General features: G+C 31.5%; 1 protein-coding gene across 3 annotated transcripts in view; it reads right to left on the bottom strand.

Annotated features, from left to right (window-relative positions):
• LOC117179744 (prelamin-A/C) overlaps positions 1-20,689 on the bottom strand; it is a 48,127-nt gene that overhangs the window by 16,247 nt on the left and 11,191 nt on the right. Inside the window, exons 2-8 of one of the 3 annotated variants that reach the window (XM_033371808.1) lie at positions 18,954-19,375; positions 13,866-14,138; positions 13,040-13,585; positions 9,333-9,569; positions 9,099-9,194; positions 8,651-8,752; positions 8,537-8,558 (exon numbers count right to left, since the gene is read on the bottom strand). In XM_033371808.1, the coding sequence (XP_033227699.1) occupies positions 8,547-8,558; positions 8,651-8,752; positions 9,099-9,194; positions 9,333-9,569; positions 13,040-13,585; positions 13,866-14,138; positions 18,954-19,370 (1,683 nt within the window). In that variant the 5' untranslated portion in view covers positions 19,371-19,375 and the 3' untranslated portion in view covers positions 8,537-8,546. Of the gene's footprint in view, positions 1-8,536; positions 8,559-8,650; positions 8,753-9,098; positions 9,195-9,332; positions 9,570-13,039; positions 13,586-13,865; positions 14,139-18,953; positions 19,376-20,689 lie in introns of those variants that run through there. The other 2 variants (XM_033371806.1, XM_033371807.1) reach the window with 2 other exon arrangements.

The following is a 20,689-nucleotide window of genomic DNA, read 5'->3' as shown; positions in this document are numbered from 1 at the left end:
AAACTCGGTAAACCACTTATGAATCGTTCCAATCGACGGTGCAGAGTCCGGGTAATACTTATTCAGCTTGGCCTTGGTCTCGGATATCGTTTTCTTACGAAGTTAGTAGTGTTTGATCAAAACTCGAAACTCAGATTTTTCCATATTAAAAAAAACTCGGAGATTAGTCGCTTCTCAGAGCTGTAACTTATAAATGCGTAAACATAAATGGCTGAAGTTTTGACAGGCGTCATTTGAAGGATCAAGCTCGACGAAAATGGTTCACATTAGTGAATACTAATGCCATCTCTTAGAATTTTCAGGTACTTATCAGACTGCCTAGTATATATTGCAAAAATAATGTAAATTTTAATCTTTTCTTAAATTTGAGGTAATATCCGAAATAATCAACATTTTTAACGTTCTTAGGCTCATTCTAAAGTTATATTTCCAGAGTATCGAAACAGCTTAAAGAGTGGACAAAAATTTCCTACCACAGTGCAAGTAATTAAAGTTATAACAAAAAAGTTTGTAAAATTTAAAAACGACTTTTTTGTAGGCAAATCAGAATAAAAATTAAGAAATATATATTTCGAGGGACTTTTATAGAAAATGTGTGATTATAGGTTTCATATAATTTACACAAATATTGTTCTCAGCATAAAAGAATATTGCAATTTTTCCAACTTTTTTGTTACAGCTTAAGTTCTTGCACTGTCGTAGTAAACTTCGTTACACTTATGACCATAAGCTGTTTCGATACTGTCGAAACATAGTTTTAAAGTTAATTTAAAAACATTAAAAAATTTTGGTTATTTAGGATATTACAAAAAATTTAATAAAACACTGAAATTTACACTATTTTTGCAATACCTACTAAAAAAATAGACAAATTGGTTTCATCCTGTACTCATTTTATAGAGAATTTTATAAGGATTCAACCCTTTTAAAAATATTTTAGCTATTACATAATAAGAAGAATAGTGAATAAAGTAAAAGTAAATAAAGAGAACTTAATCATCAAAAAAGAGGTGTACGAATATTTTCGTGGCCTGCTGCAAATTATTTTCAATTTAATTGTTATTGCTCAAGTTTCAAATTCAAGTTATTTGTTTTGTTATTTGATCCCTTCTAGAATAAACATTTATTTTTAATTGAAAGTATTAACAGTTGAAATATTCATTATTTATATATCTGAAAATTTAAATATTTAAACAAATTAGACACTTTCAAAATGAAAACCTCAATAATTGATCAATTAGAAAAAAAGATTTTGAAATAGAAAAACTTTGAATTGAAAGTGTTCAATATATACAGTGTTTTTATTAAACTTTTACTCGGGTAAACCCGGTTATATATCATAGCCACGGACTAAGTCAAGTGACTGACGAGATTAGAATGTTATAAGTTAATTCAAATAATTTAATACAATGGTTGAAACCTCCTGCGATGATGTTGTAGGTATAAAATTACGAGCGGCCACGAGCGTTGGAGGTGACAACAGTCACCTCTGAATGCTTTCTTAGAGCTACCATATCTAACTCCACGGGTTTTTAGTCGCACGCTTCCTGATGATCAAGAAAGTTTCTTACAATGCGACAAGTGTTTAATAAAACTGCCTTCTGAGCTGCTGCCAATACCCTACTGACTCCTAAATGTTCAAGATGTTCAGTGCATCTTGCGTGTACATTGCCTGCAGTCGAAATCACAATGGGATGAATAGATGTATGATTCACATTCCTCCATATGTTCTTTACTTCATGCCTTAACTCGCTATACTTGTGGATCTTGGTTGTATAGTTTGACTGCAAATTTCGGTTAAGCGGACAAGCAATGTCGATGATGTAGACTCTTCCACCTTTTTTTCTCGCATCACGATGTCAGTTCGATTGGCCCGGATGTAATGATCTGTTTGGGTAGTGACATCCCAATATAAGATGTAATTTTCGCTTTCTAAAACGGGAATTGGAATGTATCTATAGAAGGGCATCCATTCTTTTAAGAGTCCTAGGTTTAGGGCAAGTTGTTGATGTATAATGCCCGCTACATCATTGTCTGTGCGTATATTCTCCCTGAGCCATTACGCGACAGCCATCAATAATGTGCTCGATGGATTCGTTGGTATCTCCACATAATCGGCACCGGTCAACCACGCCTTGATGTAACACGTATTTGCTATAATTTCTGGTGTTGACAACCTTGTCCTGTATTGCAATGATGAATCCTTCCGTCTCTGGATACAGAACACCCTTTCTTAGCCAAATATTAGATGCCTCACTATCCACTTCATTTTGATCTAACGTGTTAGGGTGCTCGCCATGGATGGCTTTCTGTCTCCATTGAATTTCTAATTCCTCTATGGTTTCTGCCCTGATATTCAAGGCCCCATCTGAGGACAAATTTAAGGGCGTGTATTGAAGATCCTCTTGACAGATGGTGCTGTAAAGCGCAACATTTCGTCTGCTGTTAAAATAGTTTCGCAACTATATAACTTGTGACTCACACAGTTTTTTGACATATAAAACGCCCCTACCCTCTAAATGTCGTGGTAGAACTACCCTTTCAATCGCTGAATTTCTCTGGTGCATTCGGTGCTTCGTCATTTCTACGCGAACAATTCTGTTTAACTTTTTAAGGTCGGTGTTAGACCATTTTATGAGCCCGAAGGAATACGTGAGGACAGGGATGGCATATGTGTTGATCGACTTGATTTTGTTTGCCGAGTTGAGAAAACTCTTCATAATTAATCTGAGTCTCGTAGTGAAGGCAGTCGTTGGGCTTGTCTTAACTATCGTATGTTGAATACCCTTAGATTCAAGAATACCCAGATCTTTATATGATTCGTCTGCAGCCATTGCCTCGATGTCATTTTCGAACTCGTTCTCTAACTCTGCGGTCCCTAATTACCCTCTGATTAAATGCACTATTCTATATTTATCTAGTCCGAACTCCATGTGGATATTATCGGAAAACTGCTTTGTGACATCGATCACTTGCTGCAGTTTCTGGCCTGAACTAGCGTACAGCTTCAGTTCATCCATGTAAAGAAGATGGGTCACTTGATTACCATCCTCATTATCATGCATTCTGAACTCATGAGACATGCTGTTTAGTGTTTTGCTTAATGGATTCAAAGCTAAACAGAACCATAGTGCGCTGAAGGAGTCTCCTTGAAATATACCCGTCGTAAAGCGTATTGATCTAGTTATCCTTGGTTGTCCATGATCAAAATACTTGATTCTTGTACCCCAGAGCCTCACCGCATGGCTTAGAAAGTCAATAATGCGTGGGCAGATTTTGTAAAGTTTTAAGACTTCAAGCAAATGGTCATGCGGCACGGAAGGAAACGCTTGCTTGTAGTCAATGTATGCCATGTGTAAGTTCCTTTGATGCTTACGAGCTTGAGTCATGGCAACAGCGTCCATAGTGACTAGATCTTTACAGCCTCGTGAGTTTTTACAACATCCTTTTTGTTCTTCTGTAAGAATGTCATTCTCCTCGCAATGAGAATATACCTTATCTGCAATGATGGCTGTAAGACATTTATAAATTGTTGGAAGACAGGCTATCGGTCGAAAGTCAGATGGATTTTGAGCGTCTGGTTTTTTTCGTATCATATACGTAGTACTTTGAAGCATAAAACCTGGTATCAGATCTGGGTGTTCAATGATCTTCTGAAAACACCTTGCGAACGCAAGATGCAAAATCGTCAGGTACTTGTACCGGAAGTTGTGCACCATATCTGAACCTGGAGCTTTCCAATTACTCGCCCTCTTCAAGACCACTGAAACATCCAAAGCTGTGATGTTTGTCAGATGCATTTCAGGGCTATTGCTTGCACTTGCTTCCTCCCGTTTGAACCACGCAGTGTCCAAATTGCATCTGTTCATTTTTCCCCAAACACCCAACCAGTAGTTAGTCATATCTTCCAACTGAGGGACTTCGGTGCCTTGGTGGTTATTTGGCTTTACTCTCCGTTTACGATAGAACCTTCTTTCATCTGTCTGAAGGTTTTGATTTTGTTGTCTTCGTGCATTACTTTTCTTGTACTTACGTCAGTTCTATTTCCTTTTTTATATTGAGTTAATCGACCCAATTTGCACCTTATTTTGCTGACATCCATATCCAACCTGATCTTCCATGGTAGATCGCGATCCCTTGCTGGGACAAAAACTGCATTTGCAGGCCTAGTTTTCCGGTCCAACGTTCTAACAGTTGCCACAGCTGCACAGTATACAAGAGTTTGCACCTTTAACGCAGTCTGTGCTACGTTTAAATACGTAGGTATTATTATTATTATTAAAAACATTTCTGTGGCGAAATGTTGTCACAGGCTTATTGGTACCGGCTCAGGGATCGAACCCCGGACCTCTGAGGCGAAGTCCAAGTGTCTAATCAACTGAGCCACCGAGGCTCAATTATTATTTATTATTATTATTATTATTATTATTAATATATGTATAGGGGAGACAATCCCACATTAGATAATGAACTTACAGTAAATAATTTTCTTTAATTTAAAGGACACATATACCTAAAATAATTAATTTAAATTATCAACACGAATAGTGCCCTAAAGTAAAATTAGATATAAATTATTTCCCATACATCGGTATTTTAAATCAATTATAATCTGCTGTAGGTTCTGATATTTGGTAGCCACATGAAGTTGTTTCTCTTGCATTTTCAAAATTTTTAGGATAATTAAACTTTAAAGGTTCACAATAATTAAAATTCTTAAATTCTGAACGATTTATTCACAGGAATCACATTTTTTAGTAACAAAAATCTATCCAATCACTTTGAAAGTCGTATGATGCTACATGATGATACTTATTAATATTTATATAAATGTAAAATTATAGCTTTGGATGTGCGTTAGGACAAATTTATTTTTAAATATTTTTGAATTGAAAAATATATTAAAAGTCTTGAAAGTTAGTTTTTAATTTAATAATTTTATATTTAAATATTCTAAATTATTTAGAATCAAATTTTGAACATACAAAACTTTCTGGTTTGTCAAATTCTTTGAAATCCTAGTTTATCGAATTGAAAAAATCGACAGTATCACACTATTCCGTTTAAAAGATTTGCAACTGAACAATTTTGAATTAAATGCCTCCAGAATAAATCCAACACAAAGCAAAATTATGCCAATAATTTCTACAATGCAAGCCTTAAAAATGAGCAGATTTTAGAACCAGACATTTTGAATATTGCATTTTTTCAATTTGAAAAATATTCCAAAAAGGTAAACATTTCAAAATAATAAAAAGAAAATCTGCCTGCCTCGCGGGCACATTCTCATCGGGCGCGTCGTTTCGCTCGCAAATTTGAGCGCGCCTTAAGGTGCGCGAATGTTGGTTCACGCGCTTCGCGCTCGATAATATATTTATCTCACGCTTTGCGCTCGATAATGTATTTGGCTCACGCTCGGTCTTTTTGCACTGACTTTTTAAAACTAAAGGTCAAAACATCGACAACAGGAATTTTGTGATTGTGAATTCTCTTTTGTTAAAGCTCCTTCGGCTTTAACGAACACATTGTCATCATGTATCTCGTTCTTTGCACTCGAGTTTACACCTGAAATTGTATATCATTTCCATAAATGTATATTATTATAATTCATAACATGCATTGGTATTAAAACTGACGTAGTTACATTGTCTTGTTTATAAAAAAATGCGCATTTGTTAAACAAAATTTTGTTATTCAACATTTTATTGCAACTTATGTCGTTTTTCCATAAAGTGAATTTGCTCATTTCCATTGTTATTTGTATGGTTTACACTTTATACATACGGTGTAGGGTTTCAAAGATTTTAAGAAATTTTAAAATACTTTTTGCAATTCATTTTGAACTCACCCTGAATTATTATAAATTTACCTTAAATTCTTTTGAATTCTTCGAAATTAACTCCATTCTATTCACTCGATAGATTTGTTAAAAGTTTTTGTTTCATTCATCTTGAAGTCTTTAAAACTCACCATAAATTCGGAGGTATTTGATCAAATTCTCTTTAATTCTTTCCCAAATAACTTTTTAAAATATTATATTTATTTTTGAAGATATTCTCTCTAAATTATTCAACTTCTAAGTTTTTCCATTTTTTAAGAATGGTTGCGCATCAGATTCCTCAATTCAGAAAGTCTGCTTTTAATACATTAAATTATAATTTGTTTAGTTTTATGTTTTGAATTTGAAAATATAAATAAGAAAGAAGCCTTTTTGGATACTCAGGAAAAAACTGGTAAATATGTCATATAAAAAAAATTAATTCAATTCCATTAGTCCTAATTTTATTTTTTAAAATTAAAACGAAAACAACGCGTTTTATCAAAAATTCTTCAAAAGCAATTTTAGGCTTTTTTGGGTTGAACCACTTTTGTGAATTAATTCTCTTGTATCTCGTGTCATTTAACAAAAATTTGACCATTTTTTTGCTCTACTTTCGCTGAAAAAATGTTATCTATTTATTTTTTCTTAGCTTGTGTCGTGTGTCGAAAAATTTGAATTTACTATTTTTAATGTTTTTTTTATAAATAAAACAGAAACTAAGTGTCCTATAAAAAACTGATTAATAACAAATTTGTAGATATTTTTTGTGTGCGCAATGTTAGTCTTATAATTTTTGTTTTGCCTATCTTGCATAGTTTGACCGGAAAATGCAATCTTTGATTTTTGATTATTTTTTGTGCGGTCAAAATTTGAATTTTGAATTTTTCGACAAAATTCAAAAAGTTGTTATGATAATCTTGTAGGGCTATCAAAAATGAACATTTTTCTTCTCTTATCTTTTTTTTCCTATCGTGCGTTATTTGGCTTAAAATGTTCATCTTCGTGTGTTTTTTGGAATTTTTTGAAAGCTATAACTCTGGAAATTTTTAGTTTAATGAAAAAAATCATTAGAATACATTGTTCGACTTTTTGAATAATACGAATATCCGTACAGAGAATTTTTAAATCTTGAAAAAAGTGGTCTTAAAATATTCAAAATGCGCTCACTTTTTGAATTGTTATGCAAAATGGCTGGCTAACGAACTTGACCTTTAGTGTAGGATACTAAACGAGTGCACCAAAGGCCAATCTAATAGATTAATTTTTTCAAAAGTTATCGTGCTCACGGCCAGACAGACAGACGACATACAGACACATTCTTAAAAACTTGTTTTTCGGATTCATGGGGTCTGAAAACGTAGATCTTTTGACAAAAACTGGGGGGGTTTGAGTACAAAGAAGTTTTAATATCACAATTTGTTGCGAATAAATTTTTTCAGTTTTGAATGAAGCTCGGATTTGCGTCAGTTTTAAGTTTCTAAAGTATACATTTTTTATGCTTCCCATTTAAAATTACTTTTATTTCGAAAGCCTTAATAGTTAAAACATTTAAATTAAAAACATTCAAAACTGAATAATTGTAGATTGAAAATTTATAGATAGTAACATTTCATAAATTTATAGATGAAACTATTTCAATCGCTCAGTAGTGCACAATTTCACACTGAAAGTTTTCATAGTTGAACAATGTTTAGTATTTACTTTTCTATCTGTCAAATTTTTATTACTCTAAATATAAAATTATTTAGCTAAAAATTTTTGCTGTAATTTGAAATAAATTCGATTTAATCGTGAATTTATAGAATATTTTTTAAAAAGGTACGTCAAATTGAAGCCACAGCAGTGATAACATTGGATCAATAAAAATCTCTTTTGCTGGCATTTTATTTGTTCAACCTGTGAGTATATGCTGACAAACTTTTTTATAATTTTGTCTTTTCTATTTTTTTCATGACATATTTTCTTCTATGAAATACATACTAATTCTACTACATCACAGAACCGGGACACACAATTCGGCTGTGCGTGGTCATAACACAGTAAGCGCCATTTTCTTCAAAATTCAGTAAAGCACGTTTTCAGGTTTCATTTAAAATAAATAATACTTGCACACAGTATTATTTAATATACTAATGTTTTTTTATAAAACTATTTTAAGATTTAAGAACAATTGAGTGCATTTTGAAACTGTAATGTGACATTAATTCACAGTAAGTGCACTTCTTTGGTTTGGTGCTTACTGTGTTTTGACCCCGCATAGCCGAATTGTAAGAGTGATTAGATTTTATAATTTTAATAATCTGTAAACCTCTTTTCTCATGCAGCTAAAACTGGATTCGATTTATAGAATTTTTCCGATAAATTTTGTTGGAAGTGCTGTCGACTTAAATTGTGGCATAATGAATCGAACGATACTGAGAATTGGATTCAGAAAAGAAATAATCCAAAAATTTCCAAAAATAATTAAATCAACTTTCTTAATTGTTGTATTAGTCATAATTAGTTTCTGTTAGTCGGGAAATATTATTTTAGACCATACAAAAATCTCCTGAGTTCTTGAAAAAATAGTTAAAATAGAAAAACCTTCATTTGAACAGACAGCAATTATCAACCAATTATGAAGAACTATTTTCTGATAGAAAAAAAATGTCTTCTACCAAATATAAGAGCTCAAATAAATTCTTCTAAAAATAACAAACCAGGTAATCGTGAAAATGCAGTGAACTCAGGCAAGTGTCTATGAACAAAAAGTGCATTGCGTGATCAGATGCCATCTAAAAAAAACGAGACATGATGTCTTCGCTTGGCAATTTGGCAAGGAATACAGACCTTACGCGTGCCAAGAACCCAGAGAGAAACAGCCTCCTGACCACTTAATAAACACGGGCTACGTTGGGCCGATATATGAGGTTCAGGCGAGTAGTATGTATCCTGGAATGCGAGCAGCGGCCAAAAAAAAAGTATTGTTAGTACAAAAATGGTGAGATATGGGATGATAAGGAAGTGTTAGTGATTAGAAATCAGACATTACACAAGAGGTGCGGAATCGTGAGAGCTGAAAAGCAGAAGATTCTAGGCTTCACAATAACATATTAATTATCATGGGAGCTTATCAGAAAAGAACGTGAGGTTTGTATCCAATTAAAGCGCTCTGGTACCATACACAATTTCTTCGATGAAGAAATACAATTTTTATAGTAAAAACTATTGTTCTATAATATTTCAGATTCAAAATTCGATATTTGAATTGTTTTAAATACAAATGGAGGAAACTCACTTTAATATTTTCTAGTTCGGCTTGTGTGACTGTCAGTTGCTGAAAAAGTTCAGCTACTGATACTTTAGGCGGTGATTCTTGAGCGTGCTCGAGAATCTGAAAAATTGAGACCAAGAATTAGTGATTGTGTTGGTAAGAAGTTTTCGATTTGTTCTCAAGTTCCTTTTATAAAATCAAACTTTTGTTCTTGCAAGATAAAGATAGTGCCTTTTTAGGTTGACCTTTTCCTTTTACCTGATCAGCTTGCTCGATCCGGGCAGCCTCCTGGCCTTTGGCATACATCTTCAGGTACATTTGTTTATTACTCTCTTCTTGTTCACTTACAAAAGCCTTTTGCTCCGTAAGTTCCGATTTAACAGCTTCTAACTCGGTTTCCAATTCTCGAACCCGAGTCTCTGATGTGTTCAAGGACGGCCGAATTTCACAGTATCGAGTGTTAACCTCTGCGAGTTGGTATAACAAACTCTCAACCTGAAAATAATCAATTAGAAACTATTAATTGATTTCTAAGTGATTTATTTTAATTAAATTGTTTAGGGTGGCCGCTATTTTTAAATTATTGTACCTGATAAAGTAAAATACAGAGATGCGTTTTATTGCACACAAGCAGTAAATGCATGCGCGCAAATCGCGCGTTCCTGCCTCTGGATTTCCATTTACTTACATGCAAATATGCAAATTTAAAAATTCATTATTAAACTAATTTTTTAATATAAGATATTGCATATTTTTGAAACAATAATTAGTAATTTAATTAGAAAAAGGTGTTGAATTTTATCATTTCTAAGTCGAAGCGCTGAAAATTAAACCTTTTTAATTTTATTTGGAGAATAACGAAACTAGCATGAATTTAGATTGACATTTTGAAAATATGACAATTTCCAAACGTTAAAAATGGAATATTTTAAGTTCAAATTTTGGAAATTGGATCATTTAAAATTCAGAGGAATTGGAATTGTATTTTTTTTTGTAAATAAAGTGTTCAAAATGACATAATTAAACATTCAAAACTTTTAAATTTGAATAATTTGAATTCAAAGCTAATAAAACTTCACAATTTAATATTGAAAACTAAATTGAATCTTTCAAAGGTAAAGCTTCTGAAATTCTATTATTTTAAATTGTTTTTACATAATAATATTACAAGTTAACATTAAAACTGACTATATAACTTTTTCTACGATGAGAAATGAATTGAATTATTCGAGAAAAAACTTTCGAAATAAATAGTAATTTTTAACTTTTTTATAATCAAACCCTTGAACATTTCATATAAAATATTTTTTCAATTTGAAATGACTTATTTGTTTAAACCTTCAATTAAAAATCGAACAGTTTCAAGATCTTGAATCGAAAATTAAAAATTAAGATAAAGAATACAAAACAATATTGCTATGATATGATTTACTTTTTTCAAATTGTATAATTTTATGCTTTTCAATTCGAAATTGCCTTATACATAGGTATATCTAACATTATTAAATTAAAAACTGACTATCAAGGCTAATATGAAATTTTGAAATATTGAGTAGCGAAATGTTCCTAAAATTTTGAATATTTAAATTTGAAACTACAATATTGTGAAAATTAAAATTCACAACCTCCAAAAAATAATCTAAAACTTAATTTAAGAAAAAATTTTAGTTTCAAGGTCTCCAAGATTAAACTCTTTTGGAATTTCACATTCAAAACATATGATTGTAAATTAAAATTAGAGAATTTTTAAAAACGATAAATATATTATTAATAAGTATCGTATTATATCATGTAATCAAAATTGAATTTTGAATTAAGAAACTAAAAGTGGTACTCCTTTGAACTTTTAACATTGAAGCGCCAATATTTTTTAAATTCAAACACTCAATAATTCACACGTATGAATTTTCAAAATTATATCATTTTACGCAATTGTATATATGTCAGAAATATGTCAGAATATGTTAGAAACATTAAAAAGTGAAGGCTAAACCATTTTTTGTAATTAACACTTTTAAATTAGAATTTAAATTATTTTAATTTTAAGTTATTTTAAATTATCATTGTCCAATTGTTACTTATACATTGGAATTCAACACTGTCGCTTAAAAAATGAAACAATTAAAATTGTAACGTTCAAAATTTAAATTAACATTCTGAAATGTTAACGATTCAAGGCTATTTCAAACAATTGAGTTTCTAATTATACAGTTTTTAATATTTAATGTATAACTGATTGTTTAAATAAAACAATATTTGAATAGGATTTGATATTGAATAAAAGAGTTAAATTATGAATCTATTGGCTTTAAGTTATTTTAGAATAAGGCTTTTGCATTGAATCAGTTTACCTTTTAACGTTAAATTCTGTAAATTATTTAATTTTAAACAAACTCAGAATTACCTTTTGGAGTCAATTTTTCTTTTTTAATTTTTAGTACTCGAAATATAGTTCAATTAAAAAAAAATAATTCTTTTCTTTTCTGTTAAAAGTTTAACTGTTGCATTTAAAAAGTTATCATTTTAGTTAAAAATTAACTATTTCGTTGAAAACAAGTTTTTTTGGGTTCAAATTGAATTTGCTTAACTAAAAATTCAACTATATCATGTTTGGTTGAAAATAAATTTTTTTTTTAACTCAACTGTTTGGTTGAAATTTCTTATATTTTGTTGAAAATTCCTCTTTTATTGGTATAGATAGTTAATCTTCTTGGTTGAAAATTAATAGTTTTTGTTTCAAATGTTAATATTTCAATTGAAGATTTATGATTTTATTTGCAAATTCATCGCTTTGGTTCACAATTTTACTGTTTTGTTGAAAATTCATTTATTCTGATGAAAATTATTTTTTTAGCTGAAAATTTAACTATTCAATTTTTTGTTGAAAATTTATCTTTTTTAGTAGGAAATTCGTCTTTTTGTTACAGAAATAATCGTCTTGTTTGAAAATTTAACTATCTGCCTTAACATTCATCTACCTTGTTGAAAACGTAATATTTCGACTTTAAATGTCAGGAACTTTAAATATTTTTATTTGAATTTAATACAGTATTTATATTGATTTTACTTAAAACAATATTTTTCTCTATTTTCGTGTAAAATCTCTTGAAATCCTCTATTAAATATGCACTGAATTTTAATTATATAAAGATAAAATATTAATTTTTTTGGAATTATTTATTATTCATATTCATGGTCTTTAGGAACAAATTCAGGAAATTATTAATTATGCTTTTACTATTATTTATTTACTTACTTGATAGCGATAATATATTTAGTGATATATTGTAATATATTTTGTCAAAGCTTTCTAAATGAAACATAATTAAATCTCTAGAAACACGTATTCCGAATAGATTGTTTAAAAAATTCAAAATACTTGAATGCCTCTGTACTATGAAAAATTATACCTGGAATAATCTTGAGATACCTGGAAAAAATCTGAAATTGTTTGAAATTTCTGTTCAGGATTTTAGTAGACACCCTGAACTTCTATAACGTTTTCCCTAAATAAAACAGTTAAATTGTCTTGCAGAATCTTTTGAGGTTTATTGACCTCTTTGGGCGTCCAATTGAAATTTTAAAAAAGGTTTTAAATCAAGAAAATGGCAACCATTTTTTACAGGTCGTGGCTACGGGTACCAAAATTTCAGTACAAATAGAGCTATAAAAGAGGCTATTTTACCGAAGTTTCGGTACAAATAGCAACATTTTTCGGTACGTGTAGACAATTTCCTTTTAAAAATATAACTAACCTGTTTTTCATGAAAACCCCGCTTATTTATTTTCTTGTCTTTTCTCATCATTTGAAATATTTTCATTTTTTTGAAAGCTTTAAAATCTTTTGAAATAATAATCGGTGAAATCTTTTAGAATCTAAAAAACGAGTGTACACTCAAAAGTGAAGTGAAAACCCCTGGATTTCAAGGAAAAAGTAAAGAATCTAAATTTTATATAGTAAGCACCTTGTCATTATGCTTTTCTTTAAGTTCCTGGAGTTCGTCCACGTGCCTCCGGTGCATTTCCTCGATCCTGCTTTCATAGTGAGCAACTAGTCTTCTTCTATCCCCATCTCGTTCAGAATTTTCTGCAGTGGAGGTGAAGGTCCTATTCAGGGAATTCTCACTTTGTTCGACACCAGTCGTGGAAGTGATGTTAGTATTAATTGCATTAATTCCTGGAAGGGAAACTGACTCTTTTGAATGAATGGAGCCATCCTCGAAGTGTCCGGAGTCTGCCAAGGAGGATTGAACTTCGGAAGGCACTCGTTTTCGAGAACTTCCTGGACTTGTGGCTGTTTCAAATCCACACTCGTCGGGAAGATCCTTCGAAGGCGACTGAGGAGAAAAAGGGTCATTTTCTCGAACCGTCGGGGCTTCGCTGCTTTCTGTTCTTTCATCAGGACTGTTCAAAGATGCTTTGTAAAGTCGCAATTCCACGACCTCTTTCGTTAACCGAAGGATTTCTTGGTCCTTTTCTTCTATTTCTTTTTTCGCTTCTTTCAAGAGAGCCTGCAACATCGAGTTTTCGCAAATTTAAACATTCAAGCCCAAGGATTATTCCGTTTTAAAAGAGAAATGGAACAAGTTCGATTTGTAAATGAAATGAAATTTTCCGTGAAAAAAATCTTTCGATTTGCCTGACGACTGCTCTATCAACTGAAGCAATCGAATTTCAAATTTCGATTGCATTTGATTGATAGATATTAAAGATCAAAGTTAGGAATAACTTTTTCAATTTACTTTCTAAGAGCATGAAGAAATAATTTTTTTTTTTAATTTCGGATCTTACCTGAAATTTTCGAATCTGTCTAGCTGCCCTTTGAGTGGGTGTGAGATACTGCTCACTGTCACCGGAATGATTGGAACAATGAACGACGTATTTACGCGATCGACCCGACCAAGTTGTACCGTTGAGGGCGAAGGTTGCATGATCGCAGGCACTCGCAGTACTGCAGGCACTTCCGCAACTTTTCACACTTTCGACGTCGCTGTCATCGAACCCTACAGTGTAACTCGAGGACGGGTAGATTGGCCGCGGCCTTGCCGGCGTCAGTGACAAACTCTGAATGAAACAAAAAAACATTTACTCTCTTATCGATCCCACAAAGGTCTCCTAGATTCATTCTGTCAGATACTAATTTTATACAGGTGAAATCGATATAGGTCAAGAATTCTTTTACCTATCTAAATCAAAAGCTTTAAAGTCTAAATGAAACAAGCTTTTAGCTCTAAATCAAAAAGCGTTTAATTTGAAACAATAAAAGCTTCCAATCCTAAAATGCAGTTGTTTTAGAGCTTAACTAAAACTTCAAACTGCTCACAAATTTATTAATCAAATCGATCATACTGACATTTTTATTCTTGATATTCTGTTGATTTTTTTCTACCCATATGAGGAATTGAGAAATTGATGAAGTAGAAAAATTAAAGTACTGAATAAACAAGAGGGTGAATCTAAATTGAAATTCTCTTCATTGAAGCTATTAATAATTGCTCAACATTTCCTTTGAGGTATTATCAAGAGTTCATTAAAGTTGTGATTAATGGTACCTGAGCAGGATATATTCGTACTAAGAACCCAAGAGGATGATTTATTTATCTGCCTACTTGAACCATAAGTGAGCTTTTAATTGAAATATGAGCTACTTTTTTATGGAAACTCCTCTCATTCATAATATTTTTACATTAAATACAAAATCAAGATTCCAGACACGCGATTAGTTTTAAATATTTTTACGAAAAGAAAAGAAAGATTTGATTTAAAAAAAATCAAATTCCTTGAAATTGAAGAACATTGAGAAAAGCTTCCAAGTATACAATCTTATAAATCTGTACCTATCTTTCAAGCTAAAGGCCATATAAAGGTACACTAAAAAAATTTTCTCATATTTTTTCGAGTTTAAAATCAACAAATAAAATCAGCACTAAGGAAAGTTTGTCTGCTTCTAAATTTTTATAATTACAATGTTTATTAATTTGGCTTATTTTTTTTTTATAATATAATTATAAGACAAACTAAAGGTTTCCCAGTGCATATTCTTTCCAAATTTTCAACTCCATGTCTCATTCTGTGAGCACGTATGTCGCGACAAAAAAATGAAATAAAATGTTTAGGTTTCCTTTTCACGATCTAAATTTTCATTGTCCAAATTCTACGCCCTCTTAATTTCTAAACCCTCGCTTCGATTCAAAAGATCAGGACAAAATATTTCAGTTCTATTAAAATTAAAAAACGTGTCTGAAGTAATTTCTAAACATAATAAAGGAAAGGTTTTAATTAAAACAGGAATTCAAAATTTGAATGAAATCCAAATTGAAAAGTATTTCAAACTTAAAAAAAAAACTCCAAGAAACATGCCATATTATCATTGAACAATTGAAATCCTTAGAATTTAATAAACAATTAAGGTTTGAAAGCCATAAGCATTGAAAAACCCTCAAATTTTCATGAGTTATCAAAAATCTTTGAAAATTAAAAAGATTTTGAATGTGGAAGACTTTAAGTTCATATTTTGAAAACCACATCCTTTGCCTCATAAAATCATGGACATTCTCTACCCCCAATTTCTTTTCTCATACAAAGAACCACTTTTCCCACAATAAGATGCAAAACCAGGTCTCTAAAAATCTGAACTTTTTGAAATCTCCAACAGGAGGGGGTCTCGAACAAACCCGTAGAAGTCAATATTTTGAATATTTCCTCTCCATATTCACGGGAGTACAATGTTCAGAAAAGAGTCGTTTCACCAGCTGGAACAAAAATTCTCGCTTCCTGAAAAACGTACCGAAGGACAACTGCGTGAATTTCTTTCGTCGTGCGAATCCATGCGAGGGTTGACACTGCGAGGTGGATTTTAAGATCACCGGAAGGACACACTTCCATGAAGATATTTTTTACAACCAAGTCGTATTTTGATACTTTTTTTTGGACGGAAGGTGAGCCCCAGGCTGGGGACTTGGACGTTTTAAATTTTTCGCGTGGACGATCTTGCAACTGGGGACGACACACCAGTAACTAACTAAGAAACTACGTGTATCGCGATGATATGAATCTGCGCCGACGCGATAGTTGGCAAAGGTCAGGAGCTTCTCTCCCTTTTCCGCCGCGAAAAGCGACTCTGAAATTGGGTCAAAGCAAAAGTGTCACGCACGAGTTCCTCCTGACAGGTGGACCAACAATTATTACAAAAAATATCTTTTTTCCAAAACGAATTTTGATTTTCTCATTAATGATTCTTATATTCTGAAGATCTGTATGGTCTAATTGAGAATTTAGGATAATGAATAAAGCGTTTAAGGCCAGGAAATGGAAAACGTGAATTAGATTCGCAACAGGTATCCACAGTTTCCAGAACGTGATCCCCTAAAATCGATGGGTTTCTACTTGCGCACCTGATCCGATTCATTTTGGAATTTCGAAATTAGGCCGGATTGTAAGCTAGGAAACTTGATGTATTTGGAAAAAACTTTGTGACAAATCCGGGTAGCCGCTAAAATGAAACACAACGATTTCCGGTCATTTCCCCGTTTACTAAAAGTTTACCCCGTTATTGAAATTTAAAAATTCCAGTTTTGAAAGCTGAAATTTTTTTTATTTTAAGTTATCAACACTAAACTGAAAATTAAATAAGTAAAATTCAAACTCTTCTGTATTCGAAAAAAATTGAAATGTTTATATGTGTATATTATCAATTTTAAGTTCAAGTAATTAATAATAGAAAAATGGAATTACAAATTGTAAACATAAGGAATTGAACAGTTTTAAATCAGGAAAATGCCGTCATATTCCTGCAATCTCGGAAACATGTATTGAAAATTGTACAATTAAATTTGAAACGTTTTAGATTGAAAAATTACCGATTTTAATCTCATGTACCTAACATCAAGTGACATTTAAATTGAATTTGTCATTTTCACTGTTCAAAACTTCAAGGATTTTAACTGTAAGCCTTTAAAATTTAACTATGTCAGAAAACATTTAAAATTAAATGATACTGAACTTTGTTTGAAACTAAACATTTGAAATTTTTCGTGGTTTTAATTTTAAATATGTAGATCAATTGTGAAGGTTTTCAGTATCGTCTAATTATTAATCTACGAAATCGTAATTGTTTGAACATTGGAAATAATTTCTATAGCTTCAATCTGAAACTTACTATTGTTCAACTGTTACGGCTTCAGATTTTAAATTACTGAAAATTTGTAAAGTTTACATTTTAAATCCGTTTAATTTTAAATCGATTTATAATTATTGTTTATTTTAAAGTTTTCTACGGTTAATTATTATTCAATTTGAAATATTATAGTTTATTTGTTAATCTCTTTAATTAGTTTATGTTTACAGTTAATCATCTTGAAAGTTTGACTATCAAATTTTTTTGAATTTTAAACACTTTTATTGCTTCTTCATAGATGAAGGTTTGTAATTACCTAAAATTTTAACTCTACTTTTCTGATATATTTTGATATAATTCGATCCCAGGATCGACCAATTGATTGACCAATTGAAGAATCTTTTATGATCTACCATAATTTACCAATATCGTTTTTATTCTTTGTAACAAAATTATTTACCTTGTTTATAAGAGGATTTTTCTGTATATTGGGAATATAACAATACTGCATTTAATATAATTGTTTGCGTCTATAAAACGCATAGATTGACCTGTTAACAAACTTTCAGTGATTATTCTTGATAAATCATCAGCAATTTAGAAAGTTAAAACAAAGTTGAATTGTTTATATAAAAGAAACTTTTTTAAAAATTTTGAATATAATGCTACTGTTAGTTAAAAAGACTTTGATTGTAAACGAACACATCGATTGACATTTTTAAGGGCTCTCTCATTTTCGGTAAGACAGAAACATACACTGTACAAAAAGATTTGTGTAAAATTACAAAGTTTCGGAAAGTTAAATATTGTATCATTGAAAATATCACACACTCCACTTTGTGATTTTACAAAAGTATGTGAAATTACATCATCTAGCGATGTAAATAAAAGGACCCTCGAACAGCAGTGTAATATTACACATTCGATAAAAATAAAATTACACGTTCCCTCGTACAAACTTTACATTCATAAGGCAAAATTCAGTCGCAGCGTGTAAATATACCATGCGTCAGTAAAATCACTTTCATATGATTGAAAATTACATCGAGATTTTTAATTTTATCAAAGATCTTTAAGCAAAACTAATGGCTATTATAGTATTTAGCAGCGGAATTAAAAGATTTTTAAACCTTCAAAATTAAATAAATCTTTTCTTTTTTGAAAATGTAAGATCAGAAGTTAGACTGAAAAATGAACATTTTTCAAATAATAAATATTAAAATTACGGGCTGTTAAGTGAATGACTTCGCACTTGATAGTATAACAAATTGAACAACTAAAACTGTCTAATTTCCCGGTCTAAAAAAGGTCCTGTTTCCCAGTCCAGCGCTCCCCCTAAAATTTTGTATAGATAATTGAATATTTCTTGTTTAGAAAGTTCCACCTTTGATTGTCGGAAGATTTTCAAAGTTCAGCAATGAATCGATAAACTTGTTCAGAATCTCGAGACGAAATTAGAAATTTAAATTCTCTAGACTAGAGTATTGATTAACAAGAACCATGAAATTAATGCTTAACTCTATCCTACATTGTCTACCAACCTCACTCAATTTTTACATTTTTCAAGGGTAAAAAGTTCTCTTGCGATTATGTAATCTCAATATGCATTTCACGCTTGTAATAAAATTGTGTTGAAAAAGGCGATAAGAAAAAGCTGTAAACCCAGCAACAGGAAATCAAATAATCTATAAAAAAAGGAATAATTCTTTACAATTTCTAAAATAATTGTTAATAAACAATTACGAAACTAATTATATACTTACGTTAGATCGATGACGAGGAGAATCAGTTCCATTTTCCTTAATGCTAGGGTATAGATCCTGGTGATTAAATTGAAGGTGTTGCTGTGGTAGATAATTATGAAAGAGATTGCTCTGATTTCGAATTTGGTGGTTATGAATGCTAGAGCTGATCATAGGCGATCTCAAATGAGATCCATGTTCTCCTCGCACTCGTAAACTTGCAGAACGCCGTAAAGGCTTCGGAGAAGGTCTAGGAATACGGGATTCCGTCGGGGAAAGAATTGGACTATGTCCTGCATTCGATTCACTTTTTGGTGTAATGTTCGGAGAAAGAGCTCCAGGCGAGCATGTCGGTGTCGAAACAGCACTTTCTGGGTGCATTGACAAATGGAGCGATAGATCCGTTCCGTGACGAGCCATCCTGCTCGTCCAACTCATTCTACCTGTAATCAAGAATCAATTTACATTTTTTATTCAAACTAAATTAAATCCGCCGAAAAAAAACAAACAAAAACATATAGATTGTATTAATAGAATACTTTTCTGCTTTCCTTTCAAATCTATTTGATTAAACTATATGCCGAGAAACTCATTTGTGAAAATGGGTACTAATTTTATTTTACAATGAGTACCATAGATTAACTGCCGTTTATGCTCTTCTATAATCTGCGAGAAATTTTAGTTTTAGCTTTTAGGAAAATAGATTCAAAATGCTAGTTTTTATTGCCTGTTACGTTATGTGAAGATTTTCTATACAAATATTTTCAGGCTTGAAGTTTACATTATTATGGTTCACATTTTTTGTTTCAGAAATGTATAGTTTGTTAGGGTTTTGGAAAATTTCTACTAGGGAGGCACCTCATTACGTATGAGAGTGGGCGGGTAAAAAGTTTAGGAAGGTATATCAGATAAACGGAGATTTGAGATGGTATAAAAAAAGGAAGTAGATATGCCTTTTCCATAGTCAAGGGGGGGGGGGGGGGGGGGGGGGGATCTAACACCCAAAAACCCCCCTTGGCTAAGCCACTGATCAGAATCCATTTCGCGATTTCATAAAAAGATTCAAATTCACATAAACCAGTCGGAGGTACCGCGATTAAAAAAATTCTCCATTACTTTTTTTTACTTTTTTACTATTCTATTCTTAAAAAATCAAGTACAGTTTGTGATAAAAAGATTCATTCGAATTATCAAACATATGTATTCTTACCTAGCTCCCCTATATCTCGGAAGCAATCGCTACCGAAAACTGGCTTTTAAAATCTGTGGAATTGTATCCTCAAAATTCTTGAATCATTTTCTCTGAATTGGCAAAAATTTTTAGATCAATACTTTATTACCCTCTTTTAGAAACTCAATAACTCGGAAGCTAGTTTTTTATTTACTATTTAAACTAAAAATTATTTTTTTTTTATTGAGATCAGTGCCACTTTGAGAATGTCAACGTCCACATCAATTCTCTCAAAACTGGATAACTATTTCGGATCAAACTTTTTGGCCTCCATTAAGAAAAACTTACGCTACGGAGTAGACTTTTGTTTTATTTAAAAATTGTGATTTATATAATAAACAATGTTTTTTCGTGTTCCTGAAAATTTTCGATTTTGTTGGTTATTTAGTTTTGTACTTCCACCCATCAATTCATCTCATTTCATTCAAAGGCAGTAATCTGAGGATTGGTTTGATGCAATTCTGGGTTGACAAAAAAAGAAAAGATTGCAAATGTTTTTTTTTTTTTTTTAACTACCCACGACCTC

The sequence above is a fragment of the Belonocnema kinseyi genome, chromosome 9 (genome assembly GCF_010883055.1).
Source record: "Belonocnema kinseyi isolate 2016_QV_RU_SX_M_011 chromosome 9, B_treatae_v1, whole genome shotgun sequence".
NCBI classification, from domain to species: domain Eukaryota; kingdom Metazoa; phylum Arthropoda; class Insecta; order Hymenoptera; family Cynipidae; genus Belonocnema; species Belonocnema kinseyi.
This window is presented reverse-complemented; position numbering and strand designations above follow the sequence as displayed.